General features: G+C 36.4%; 1 protein-coding gene across 2 annotated transcripts in view; it reads left to right on the forward strand.

Moving 5' to 3' along the window:
• The window catches only part of Dnah11 (dynein axonemal heavy chain 11), a 305,466-nt gene that overhangs the window by 235,130 nt on the left and 56,003 nt on the right, over positions 1-14,333 (forward strand). For both annotated transcript variants that reach the window (XM_026408127.2, XM_026408145.2), the window contains exons 64-65: positions 1,124-1,359; positions 2,542-2,664. In XM_026408127.2, the coding sequence (XP_026263912.2) occupies positions 1,124-1,359; positions 2,542-2,664 (359 nt within the window). The remainder of the gene's footprint in view (positions 1-1,123; positions 1,360-2,541; positions 2,665-14,333) is intronic.

The raw sequence follows: 14,333 nt of genomic DNA on the forward strand, positions 1-14,333 counted from the left end.
CATATCACTAGGAGATTTTTTTTTCGGGGGGGCAATGCTGGGGATGGAACTCAGGGCTTTTCATATGCCAGGCATGCTCTCTACCATTGAGCTATATCCCAGCCCTGATTCATTCATATTCAGGGACAGTGGAATATTGTACTCTTTTTCCTATATTGATACAATAACATTATGTCCCAGATTTACTGTGGGGGGGTCCTTTCAGCATTTTATTTGCTCAAGCTCTGTGACCAACCAATGAGCCAAACTCCTATGGCCTCCCCTACCTACCATGAGCAGGGCTCCCATTGCATGGAGGCATGTTTCCATGTTAGCCCCCCTACCACACCATGAGGGTGGCTGGTGCCTTATTCTTCATGCTCATTTTTGTGAAGGAAGAGAAGGAGAAAGGAAAATAGAAAGAGTGGAGAGGAAGAGATTAGGAAGATAGAAGGGAGATGAAGAAATCTGTTTTAAAGAATGAGGATCATACTTTACAACACACACACACACACACAAAATCATGAAAAGGAATTCATTCATTCATGGAGAAATGTTTTCACCTACCAAGCCTTGGTGCCGGCTCTTTATTCATCTTGCTTATTTTGTTGACTCCAGACAGTGTCTCTCAGATCCAAAAGGCACTTAGTAAATGTCTGAGAACTGATGACCAAAGGAAATTTAAAAGAGAAATCATTTGTGTAATGTTGGCTTGCAGAAAAAGATGAAATGCCTGAATAAGATACTGTATTTAAGCATTGCTTATGTGGGGAGATTGCTCCATGGGAAATAAATCTCTGATATTCTACCATGCTTCCTAGTGTCTGAATTCCTTCTTGTTAAAATAGCTACAGGTGTATGTGTAGGGCAATGTCCCTTTCAGTAGAAGACAAGTAGATGCAGTTAATAAACCATTTAATAAACCCATAGTTCACAGGTTTCTGAGAGGTAAATACTGGGTTAATTAGATCAAATTGAATTTCTTGTTAAGAGTTGCATTTGGATTCTTAGAGTCCATAGTTAATTTGCATGTGTTCCCTTGGAGTCACTTTCTCCAGGTTGGAATCTGTGTTCTTGTCTGTCATACTGAGTCATCTTCCTCCACCACATGGCTGGCTGATTGCACACAATTTTGATTCTAAAGGTTTCCATCCCCATAACGGAAGGCCTGGACGTGATTGCCATGTTGACGGATGATGCTACAATTGCTGCATGGAATAATGAAGGACTGCCCAATGACAGAATGTCAACCGAAAACGCCACCATCCTAACACACTGTGAGCGCTGGCCCCTGATGATAGATCCCCAGCAGCAGGGAATTAAATGGATAAAGAATAAGTATGGAGCTGACCTGAAAGTCATACATTTAGGCCAGAAAGGGTAGGTGATTTCTGAAGGGGATTGGCTTTATGTTTAAATGTTACATAGTAGTTCTGCTTATTATAAAGTTCTGGCATTTATTAGACCTCTCTACCAATTTGAAATACTATTTGAAGTAGTATTTTTAAATACTATTTATTTGCCTGCTCATGTTCTTGTAAAGTACCTCTGTTGAAAAGACATTATGAGAGGCAGCATCCAGTTACTTGAAGAAAAATCAGATTGAAAGTTGGAACGAGCATCATATTTAAGAGGAAAAATATATAAGCGTCTTAAGGGTAAAAATGAAAACATGTATTATATTCCTTCTCTCTAGAGTGTTTGGTATATAGCATATGGTAAGACAAAAATTGCCAACTACACCTGTAGAATGATATTTAGAATTATAGTCCTAAATATATCCTTTGCCCCTAGTAGGATCATACACAGTCCCACCATCGGATTCCTTACTTCTTAGTTTCATATTTCACTTGGGAGAACTAAACCTACTCTAAGACATTCTGCCACTGGAGCCTCATGGCTATACTGTCTGATAAGGAGAATGCTGTCTTATCCATAGTTAGTCTTCAGTTAATGTTGAATAAATTATTATTTGGGGGGTTGTACTTTTTGACTTACTAATATTTCCTTTAACCCCTGCCATCATCTTTTCACATACAAAGTGAAACAACGAATTTTTATACAGTTGTACCGTTAAATATGTTCCTTGTTTATCTGAATATATGGAGAGAATCATTTGAGGGGTCAGGAGCCTTTTCTGGGAGAATGGAAATGAGAGGAAACAATAGTTCACCATTATATATGGCTGAACATAACGGTGTAAAACGTAAAGTCTTGATGAAATCTCAGGGCACTTGACAGATTACAACTGTTCATTTAAAAGGGACCCATCCAAGGAATTCAAATTTACAATATTTGGGTCATTTATACTTTTTTTAGCCATTGATTAAGTGAAAGGCAACAAATTTACACTTGGAAAAATAGGACTATAAAATGTATTTCAAAATCTGATCTCTGTTTTTTGTGTAGTATAGTTTGAGAAGAATACTACTTTATAACAGATTTCTCAAAGTTGGTTTGTCCCAATTAAAATATCTACCTTAAATAATCATAGAAATGCTTTTGGACAATTTCCCTGTGCTTATTTACATTTTATCATCTCAATCCTGATCGAATTATAAGGTTTTTGAATGCCATTGAGACTGCATTGGCCTTTGGTGACATCATCTTGGTGGAAAACCTTGAGGAAACAATAGATCCAGTCCTTGACCCGCTGCTTGGCAGGAACACGATTAAAAAAGGAAAGTAAGTATTATTGAATTTTTAAGACATAACTTGTGCTTATGAGCTTGATGCATCTGTTTCTTAGCCTTATAGTCGGGCACAATCTACTGGGATGTTCTCGGTGATGTTTCTGAGTTTCCATTCCCTGGCACCTACATTCCAAGACCAAACCAACCTCAATACATCTCACACTCTACCAGACTGTGTATTAGATGGAGTTAGATTCTTTTTACCCAATTCCTGACTTAGAGATCAAAAAACTACTGTCACTGATCTGGGAACAGTTGCCTGTTTTTTAGTTTCATGTTTCTTCAGCTTCAATAATTTGGAAAACACCTTGAGTATGTTTGCTTAGTATCTGCCCCATATCACTTATACTCTTACTTACTTAATATTTTTCTTTAAATAGAATTTCAGTCATCACTGTTTCTTTAAACTAGCCTGTCCCTAGTAATAGTATCCATGAAATGATGGGTTTACTGTCCAAATTCTGTTTTATCCTAATATACTTCCAAAATATAACCATTCAAAAAATGCATTTGTAACTGGATCCCAGCATCATCCCCCTTACTAGCAGTGATGAGTTATCAATAACCCTACCTCACTCAGTGAGCTACATAAGGCAGTAAGCTGCCATTCCCCCCAGGATGCTATATATTCTAGAACATTCTCCCAGGAGCATTGGAGACATTTCCAAGAAGTCATTGTGCCACTTTTCTATAAATGGGTGAAAGGTCAGATGCAGCAATTAGTCTCTAATCAAGCCGGAGTGGGCCCAGAGGAGACCCGAATTCCAAAGGCTCCTGGTGCCTCTTCAGTCCAGAAATCAACAGTCACTAAACTTACTTCAATGAATTTCCTACTGTTTTTTTTTCCTTTGTTTTGTTTTTCTTTCACAGAGGTATAATTTTAAAACTTCCCCAAACTCATTCTTTCACACCCACTCTCTGCCTCTAAGGTATCTGTCTCCTTTTTTATCCCTAGCTTATTCCTGTCAACTTAAAGTGGAAATGGGCCCACTTAGGGGCGACTAACTTCTTATTCTCTACCCTGTTAGTAGGTTATTTATTATACAACTCAACAAGTTGATCCATTTAGAGTGACTGACAACTTGTAATTGTTTAATAAACCAAAATTTACCCAGATATGCATTTAGAACAATCTAATAAGCCACTTGACAAACTGTAACTTTTAACATTAATATAATTGTAGCTGTGTCTGATGTGTTAAAAATAAAGTGTAAAATCTTGAATGTCACTAACGTGAAATCCATGTTATTAAGGCGCTAACTCTATTATGAAGAACTTAAATTTTTGTCTGTGAAATAACGTATTCTCTGAGTCTTCACTTCAGCTTCCAATGGCACAATTTAGGTGTGGGAAATGTTATGATTCTCCCTCACAAATATATTTGAAATTTCCAAAATGTCATGATTTTACCTCAGTATGAATGTAATTAAGTATCAGTGAGGTTTCCAGAGACCTTTGATTCCAGAGACTCTTAAAGAGTTTACAAGGAGCAACAAGTCTTTACCATAAAATGTCAGTTCAGCACAATTTATTCCAAAATAATACTATTACTGAATGTACACTCTCTCTAGGACCTTCTAGAACTGATCTCACCATTCCAGATTTTTTTTTAAGGGAACGAAAATTTAAGATGCTCTGTAAGAATATAACAAATGATAACTATTGCATGAAGTTTCTACTTTAAACAAGCCTGACTACTCAACTCTCACATGTAAGAACAATCGCTTGTTTGAAGGTGAATTTTAACCTCATATCTCTAGTTTTTCCTACTTCCCTCTTGGGCAGATGATTTTAATTTTTTTACTTAGAGACTCAAGTAGTGAGTGCAGTCCTTATATATCCTGTGAGTTATTGAATGAAACTTCTCTGAGTACTGTTATTTGTCAGGCACTGTACTGGAGGTTGCAGATTCAAAATGTGATCATGTACAGATCCTCCCCTTAGGAAGCCACACTTCCTTGGTTGTAGGCAAACCTCTAAATACAAGAAGTGCGGTGCCATTGGCATGATGATAGAAGTTCATGTGGCAGAGAGGCATGAGCTCCCAATAGACTTGAAAAGGCTGTGTGAAAAACTGTACATTTGATTACTGTTATATCTAATGCAAGTCTCGAAAGATCAGCGGGCATTTTTCAGGTATATGGAGAACCCTGATGCCAAATAGCCAAACAGATGAAACAGCCAACAGTTCTGAAGAACAGCAAATGAAATTCAGTAGGATGGAGAGTCTGTGTTTGGGGGTAATAAGGTAGCAGGGACTGGGTGAGAAGATACTGGAGACGTAAGCAGGGCCCCTAAAGTGGACTTCTTTTTTGACCCAAAGGTTGGTCTTTTCCTGTAGGTGGATAATTTTTTCCTGCACCCAAACCCATTCAAGGGGCCAGTCCCTATCAGTTACAGTAGTTGACAAAATCGGTTGTTTTCCACTGCAGAACAGTGCCTCTCTCTGAACTCTCCATGTTTTCGTTAAGAACCCTGAGGGGAAGTCAGTGGAGAAACTAATGAAGATTCCTGAGCACACTAGAAGTGACGTGACCAGAATTGCATTTGTGAAGGTCACATAGTTAGCAATGTGAAATATTAACAGAAGGAGCCTGGACCTAAAGCCAGAGTCCAGCCAGCAAGTAATTGCAGTTACTCAGCTGAGACATTATCAGAGCCTAACCAAGGGCAGTGGCAGTGAGATGGAGATAGGAGGACCAACCAAAGTTAATGCCAACTCTTGGTTATTTGTTGTTATTGGAAACAGGGGTGGGGGAGGAATCATGGGTGATTTCTAGCCTTTAAGCAAGTAGATGATGATATGATTTACAGAGAGATGCCATACAAATAGGAGTAAGTATGGAAAGAGAGGCAGTGAGTTCTCTTACTGGACAGATGTACTTTTTTTTAAAACACATATTCTCAAAGAAAAGTCTAAGCAGTTGGATATGTGAGTCCAGAGCTTATGAAGGATATCTTAGCTGAACAAGTAGACTGGGGACAGCCACATAGAGAAGTAGGTAGGCAGTGGGTAACAAGCCTGGCTACTCAACTTTTACATGTAGGAACAACCACTTGTCTGAAAGTGAATTTTGACTTCATATCTTCAGTTTCTCTCACTCCCTCTTGGGCAGATGATTTTAATTTCTTAGAGACTCTGGTTGTGAGTTCTTACATATCCTGTTAATCATTGAAGGAACCTTCTCTGAGTACTACTGTATGTCAGGCACTGTACTGGAGGTTGCAGAAGGAGTAGGTGGGTGCGATTGTCCAGAGAGATTGTATACACTCAAAAGAGCAAAGTGCACCCTTGCTTCCAGTGAGACACACGGGCTGAGAGAGCTTAGCTGATGTCTGTTGGGATGCCCCTTGACTATACGAAGTGTAGTTACATGGAGACTTGATTTCTCAGCCAGCTCATCCAAGTCAATGGGCCACTGCCATCTTTCAGTAGACTTTCTGTGAGTGCCTCTTGCCAAATTAACACTCACTCCTCTACTTCTTTGATTCATTTTCCTCCTAAATCTTGTTCATCTTCCCATCCATGTTTTGAAATCCATGTTTATGTCCACACCTGTCCAGGCCTTTCATGTGCTCATACTGATGGAGCAGTCGCTTTGCTGCCTTTCCCTGCTCACTTGTCACCAACCCAGAGCATGGCTAAAATAACACCTCTTCTATAATCCCTGCCCCGTGCCTGAACTCACTAAGAATCCTCTTTAGCCAGTTGCACTGAATTGCACTGAAAATGCCTACCTATCTGTTACTTCTGCATTTCCTTCCACCCACCTGTGTTTCACTGCTTCTTCACCCAGATCATCTCCCCTCCCGTGGTGTGCTTTTTCACTTACCTTTTTTTTTTAAAAAAGAGAGTGAGAGAGAGAGAGAATCTTAATATTTATTATTTTTTAGTTTTCGGCGGACAACATCTTTGTTTGTATGTGGTGCTGAGGATCGAACCCAGGCCGCACGCATGCCAGGCGAGCGCGATACCACTTGAGCCACATCCCCAGCCCTTCACTTACCTTTTTTCCCCCACAAATCCCAGGTCCGCTTTATTCTAGATTTTACTGCTATTTAATCAATAGCAGTTAGGTGTTACATGGAATTTAAAGTCTCTATTTTTAATGCTGCCCACACATAGCACATTCTGTCTTATGTCATCCTGCCTTTTTCGTTGTTCTCGTTACAGTATACTTTGTTTTCCACTCTCGCATAGTCTTAATTCATTAAAAGTTCTCTGTAGACAGTTGCCGTGGCATACGCCTGACTTCCCAGCAGCTTGGGAGTCTGGAGGCAGGAGAATCTTGAGTTCAAAGCCAGTCTCAGTAACTGAGCCAGACCCCAGCAACTTAGTGAGACACTGTCTCTAAATAAAATATAAAAAAGGGATGTGGCTCAGTTCTTGAGTGCTTCTGGGTTCAATTCCTAGCACCAAAAACAAAACAAAACAAAAAACAGTTCTCTCTGTACAAGTTATATACTATATATAGGCTTTAAAAAAGATGATTAACAAAAAAAATGGAACAATAATAATATAGACTTTTATTTTTTACTATGACAGATTGATATAAGAATCTTGAAAATTAAATATATTAGTTAGTTAAAGCATTTAAAACACCTTTTGAAACATATTACTGGGTTGCCAAAAAAGGGGGAAAAAAAAGAACTCCAAAGCTGATTCTCCTGTAGATAACTGCTAAAACCTGATAATCCTTGGTTTCTGTGTTATGAGTGTACAGGGTTTGGATAAGTCTGAGGCCTACAGCTTTATACAGAATCTCTTAGAAGACTACCCATCCTCTATACAGATTCCTATATAAAGCCACACCTTCTGTGTAATGGTAGGTTTCCTTTAAAGTAATAAACAAAACCCAGTGCTATATCAAGGAAATTTTGCTTTGGCACTGGGAAGAGGTGAAAAACATATCCCCTGTGATTTCTTAACCAGAAACTGTTTCTTTTGAGTGTTCAAAATGCATTTTTACCATTTGATTGCCCTAAAAGCCTTATTCCAATAATTTATTTTAAAGTGGCCTTGAGTTATTATGCCTAATAAATTGGACAGAAGCAAAGGAAAATCCAGAGTCCAGTTAGCAAATAATTGCAGTTACTCAGTTGAGACACGTGTGGATGGGAATAATGGCATAAATTCAGACCTTAGAAGATTGCCAAAGTTATAATTCCAAAGAACATGAGCTCATAAGCAAAAATCACAAAACACACAAGGAAATGAGGCACCATGAGCAAGAGCTAATAGAATAGAATCCTAATCTTGTTGGATTATAATGTTACCTTATTTTATAATTTTATTATTAATAAGAATGTGCTTATTTGTTATTTTTGGTACCTCTTGTATGAATTGTCTGTTTTTAACTTTTGTTGATATTTTTCCATTAGATTTCTCATCACTTTTTCTCTTCCACTTATATTGTTTCTTTTTTTCTAGCATTATTTTGAATTCATTATTTCCATAAATATATCTTTCCATCATTTCCACAGGATTCCACAAAGGTAAGAAGGTTAATGATCAATGTGAGGGATATGTGTATTTTCACGAGTGTTTTAGGGTTTTAGATGAGTCTTATGTATCAGTTTACGGTTGTTAACTAGCACTGAAGTAGAAGTTCGAAGACAAAACTTGGTTCAAACCTTATTCTGCTATGTTGTAGTTTAGTGATTTGGAGTAAGTTGTGTTTTTCTGTTTATTTTTTTATCTGGTGAGAAAAAACACAAAGAGTGTATAGGTACATAAACATACTAAAAATATACATAGGTGTTCAATATATGTTATCTGCCTTGAATAACTAACCAATGATAAATCCAATATATATTGATGATAATGAGTATGAACCAGATGGTAAACCAGAGCTCTTAAGGTAAACATTGTCTTTTGGAAATGAGAAGTGTGAACAAAACATGAATGTAGTCATGAAGCAGATCAGCAGATCAGGGTAAGGGAGAGAAGAAGGAAGGAATTAGTCATCCTGGTGTCTGAAGTTACCCCTAGAAGAGTAGAGATCTTTGATTTTGCTTTTAAAATTTCATTATTTTAATATGGATTCTATAAAATACATGATATGTAAAATTTTTGAAGCATAATAATAGACCTGTCTCTAGCATTCAAATTACCGATATTTATCCACATTTTTATTGTTAGATTATAACTGTAATGATGGGATTTGTTGTCATATATTCATACATGCACACTGCACATAGTATAAGTTGGCCAGTGTCACCCTTCAGCACTTCCCCCTCCCTCCTCACCTTCCACCCCTTGGTCCCTTTCCTCTACTGATCTTTTGATTTCCATGAGATCCACCTCCACCTTTCCTTTCCTTTGGCCTCTCTAGCTTCCACATATGAAGGAAAACATAAGACCCTTGACCTCCTGAGTTTGACTTATTTCACTTAACATAATGGTCTCTAGTTCCATCCATTTTCCTGCAAATGACATAATTTCATATTTTTTATGGCTGGATAAAACTCCATTGTGTGTATATATACCACATTTTCTTTATCCATTCATCCATTGATGGACACCTCGGCTGGTTTCATAGTTTGGCTATTGTGAATTGTACTGCTATAAGCATGGATATGCATGTGTCTCTGTAGTGATGACTTTAATTCTGCAGGATAAATACTGAGGAGTGGGATAGCTGGGTCACATGATGGTTCCATGCCTAGTATTTTGAGGAGCCTCCATACTGATTTCCATAGTGGTTGTACATAGTGGTTTACAATCCCATCAACAGTGCAAAATTTGTCCTTTTTCTCCATGTCCTCTCCAGCATTTATTATTATTTGAATTCTTGATGACTGCCATTCTGACAGGTGTGATATAAAATCTCACTGTTGTTGTGTGTGTGTTATCAGTATTTTTAAGCCACTTTTGTGCTCTTTTCCTTTCCTATTCTGCCTCCTTTCCAAAGGTAATCAAGATTCTGAATTTTTTTCATCACCTCATTACCTTATTTAAAATAGTTTTATTGTATATGTGTATATTCCTAAACAATATATTGTTCACCTTTGTTTAAGACTTTATAAAAATTTCATCATACTGTACATAGTTTAAAGGGACTTGATTTTTTTTACTTAATATTGTTTATAAAATTTATATTATTGGTTTTAGCTCTAGTACTTTTTTCTTATTATTTATCTACCTATTTATTGTATTTATTTATTTTACTTAACATATTCACTTTGGTGGTGAGGTTGGAACCCAGAGCCTTGCAAATACTAAGAATGTGCTCTACAACTGAGCTATACCCAAGTTTCTAATTTTTATTATTATTCAATGGTGTGACTATTACTATGTTTATTTAAAGTTCTTATTAAAGAAAATTTAGGTTATTTGCACTTTTTTGCTATTAGAGGCTATGCAGCTATGAATGTTGCTGAATATTCATGCACACATTTACAGACTCTCTCGGCAAAACATTCTTCAGAGTTTGTGCTCTATTATAGTGGGATTGTAGAGTATATGCATAGACTGCTTTCAAAGTTAACGTTGAATGTTCTCTAAAGTGTTTACAAGTTCATTTGCTCATTAGTGCTGTATAAAAGTTTTGGAGTCTTTCAAAAAACACTGAGTTAGAAACTTTCACTCTTGAGCCAAATTCTAAAGCACTTTTTATTTTTTATCTTTAGATATACATGACAGTAAAGTGTATTTTGACATACATACATGGAGTATAACTTATTCGAATTAGAATCCCATTCTTGCAGTTGTACATGATATGAAGTTTACTCGTTGTATATTCACATATGAATATAGGAAAATTATGTCTGATTCATCTTCCCTTCATTCCCCTTTGTCTAATTCACTGAACTTCTATTCTTCCTTCCCCCATTTATTGTGTGTTAGTATACACATATCAGACATTCTGCCTTTGATTTGGGGGAATTGGCTTATTTCACTTAGCATGATAGTCTCCAGTTCCATTCATGTCCTGGTAAATGCCATAATTTCATTCTTCTCTATGGTTGAGTAATATTTCATTATGTATATATCTATCACATTTTCTTTATCTATTCATCTGCTGAAGAGCAACGAGATTGTTCCATAGCTTCGATATTGTGAATTGAGTTTCTATAACATTGATATGGCTGTGTCGCTGTAATATCCTTTGGGTATATACCAGAGTGAGATAACTGGGTCAAATGGTGGGTCCATTCCAAGTTTTCTAAGGAATCTCCATACTGCTTTCCATAGTGGTTGAACCAATTTGCAGTCCCACCAACAATATGAGAGTGTACCCTTTTCCTCACATCCTCATCAACATTGATTGTTTCTTGTATTCTTGATCATTGTGATTCTGACTCAAGTGAGATGGAATCTCAGTGTAGTTTTAATTTGTATTTCTCTAATTGCTAAAGATGTTGAACCATTTTTCATATACTTGTTGACCATTCATATTTCTTATTCTGGTTTTAGCTCTAGTGCCTGTTTTGTTTCTTAGCCCATTTATTGATTGGGTTATTTGTTTCTTTTGTGGGTTTTTTTTTTTTTTGTTGTTGTTCTTTGTATATCCTGGAGATTAATGCTTGATCTGAGGTACAGGTGGCAAAGATTTTCTCCCATTTTGTAGGCTCTCTGTTCATGTTCTTTGTTGTTTCCTTTGCTATGAAGGAGCTTTTTAGTTGGATACCATCGCACTTATTAATTGTTAATTTTACTTCTTGTGCCCTTAGGAGTCTTGTTGAGGAAGCCAGTTCTTAAGCCAACATATTGGAGAGTTGGGCCTATAAAACTTCTAGAACTTATAAACAAATCCAGCAAAGTAACAGGATATAAAATTTTTAACACCCATAAATCAATTGTGCTCCTATACACCAATGATGAATCAGCTGAAAGAGAAATTAGAAAAACTATCCCATTCATAATAGCCTTAAAAATAAATAAATTTATAAATAAAGAAATAAAATACTTGGAAATCAGTCTAACAAAAGAAGCAAAAGACCTCTTCAGCTATTTTTATAAGTCAAAAGATTTTTGTATTTAATACTACTAGCTGCCTCTTCCTATGAACCATTTCCACCTCCTGCTTTGGTTTTTCTACTCCTATTTTTGAGTGAAAAGTTTGAGGACACTGTCTTTTCCTTTTTGTTTGCTTCCTTTCCTTTTCCTTCTCATCTTGTCCCTCTGATCCCCTCCTTCCCTTCCTGGACTGGAGATTGAACCCAGAGGTGCTCTTCTAATGAGCTACATCCCCAGCTCTTTTTATTTTTTATTTTTAGACAGGTTCTCACTGATTTGCCCAGGCTGGCCTTAAACTTGTGATCCTCCTGCCTCAGCCTTCTGAGTAGCTGGGAGAGGACACTATGTTTGGGGGCGGGGGGGGGCGGCCGGGGGGGGGAGTTTGGTTCATAAAAATCTGAGAAGTACTTTGAAAATTTTTTGATATTTTAATAATTATATTGTTTTACCTGACAAGATGTATTTTTAAAACAAAGTAAAAGCTTTCTTGTTCCTCCATTTAACTCTTTTAAAAAATAAAAAAAAAATTGAAAAAATTTGTGTATATGCAAACTGGAAAAGAGAAGGAACAAATAGGACTAGATTGGTAGAAATAGGGATCATTTTTTCTTTAATTCAATAAATGAAAACTGGGAGAAAATGATGGAAAAGAAAATGAGAAAATGTTGATATGCTTTATTTAATAGAGATACCCATTTGCAATGTAGTAATAGGAACAGAAAAATTTTGACTTTACCTTGATCACATTCCAAATGAATCCACATGTTGGAACATTTTTCAGTGCATCCTTCTGATCTCCAGTGAGGAACATTTTACTTTGATTTTGCATCCTCTTTTATTTCTCTACTATTCTATACAATTACCTATGGGGATTCCAGCATGTTTTCTTTTGTATAAAAAAGTCAAGAAACTATTAAAAGCAGAAAAAGAGGGAAGGACAGCCACACAGATTGCCAAGTAGATAAATTCACCTAGAATAATTGCTTTTGTCATTCTCATCAAATGCAGGTGGGACGACACGTTCATGAACCCGATGGAAAGTCACATCCCTCAGATAGTTTTCAACTATTAATAGTGTTTTGTTTATTTCAATTGTTTGTTTTGGGGGCCTTTTCAAACCACTATTAGTTTATTCTTCCTAATAATGAATGTCTGAGAAATGCTTGTGATAGATACAGCGTAGTCCAAAAGTTGAAGTTCATTAATAATTGGAATGTTGTGGAGTATGAAGTAATGAATACTAATTACTCCTTTCATGTCTGACAGCTCCCTATGGAGCAATACATCAGCCCAGACTTTAATTTGGTTCAAGTAATGGTTTCATCAATAGCACATTAAATCTGTGTTTGAGAAGATATACAGTTGAACCTGACCCACACAGTAGATACCTCTGTTATAAAATGGCCAGAGGCTGACAACAGCTGGGTAATTACAAATAATTAAATCCACCAAACTCCAGACAATCCTAATTTTAAATAAAATATCTTATCGTATCAATTGACAGAAAACATATCTGGGAAGATTTATCAACATGTACTTTTTCCAAAGCAAATTTACTAGTTTACATGTCAGAGAAGTGCTGATCTATGAGGCATCTTTATAAAACTATCTCTCTTCAATCTTGCAAATCTCCCTAAATATTATTAAAGTCATTTTTAATCTTTAATCTTAACTGCAATAACCTTACCTCAAGATGAATTTCACTAGTTTCCGGGAATATTCATAATTTTTTTTTAATATTTATTTATTTATCTTAGTTCTCGGCGGACACAACATCTTTGTTGGTATGTGGTGCTGAGGATCGAACCCGGGCCGCACTCATGCCAGGCAAGCGCGCTACCGCTTGAGCCACATCCCCAGCCCGGGAATATTCATAATTTTAAAAAGATATTTTCAAACTGTCTTTAATGTTCCCATAATTGCTCTTTGAACAATGGTCTTTAAATAGTATGTCCTAGAAAGATACTTAAAATTGACCAGTAGAAATATTAGCTATTTGATATCAGTTTTCATTTTTATAGAAATAATACAGTAAAAAGGAGACAACATTTTACATTTATTTTAAAATGATTAGTTTTCCTGAAAGTTGTGTTAAGATGAGTAAGAAGAGTTGCTTTGAGTGAACAAGTTTCCAGTTTGTTAAATATTACCATGTTGCTATTCTTGGGGTTGACACTATATGATTTGATGGTTGATTGTGAATCTGTTTGAATTAGGTCTTGGGTAGGACTAAATAGAACAAGTTAAGTTAAATCCCACACTGTGGTGGGATGCCCTGTCTTGAACTGGAAACTTAGGAAGTTAAAATCAACTCCAGAGATATATAGTTCTCCCTCTCATTATGTCCCTTTGGATAAGAATAGTTTCATTTGTAAGTTTGTGTCCTTGTATAATCGAAGTTAGCATTCTAGTCTCTCCTATCTTCTAAATTAAAAATAAAGTTTTATTGCCAAAAGAATAAATAAACCAACAGCCTTTCTATTCCTAAATTCAGTCCAGGTTTTTTGTTTGTTTGTTTGTTGTTTTTAAGTGTGACATTCAAGATTTACAGATAGTGCATTCCCACACTCACAGTGGTCTTTCCAGTAATTGTTAGACTTCATCTGAAAATAAATACCAACCCAGCTTGCAGGTAAAGAACCTTGGAATTTTTTTCTTCAAAGAAAAGCAATCTTTGAACAAAAACATCAATGGAACCA

The sequence above is a fragment of the Urocitellus parryii genome, chromosome 3 (genome assembly GCF_045843805.1).
Source record: "Urocitellus parryii isolate mUroPar1 chromosome 3, mUroPar1.hap1, whole genome shotgun sequence".
Taxonomy (NCBI): domain Eukaryota; kingdom Metazoa; phylum Chordata; class Mammalia; order Rodentia; family Sciuridae; genus Urocitellus; species Urocitellus parryii.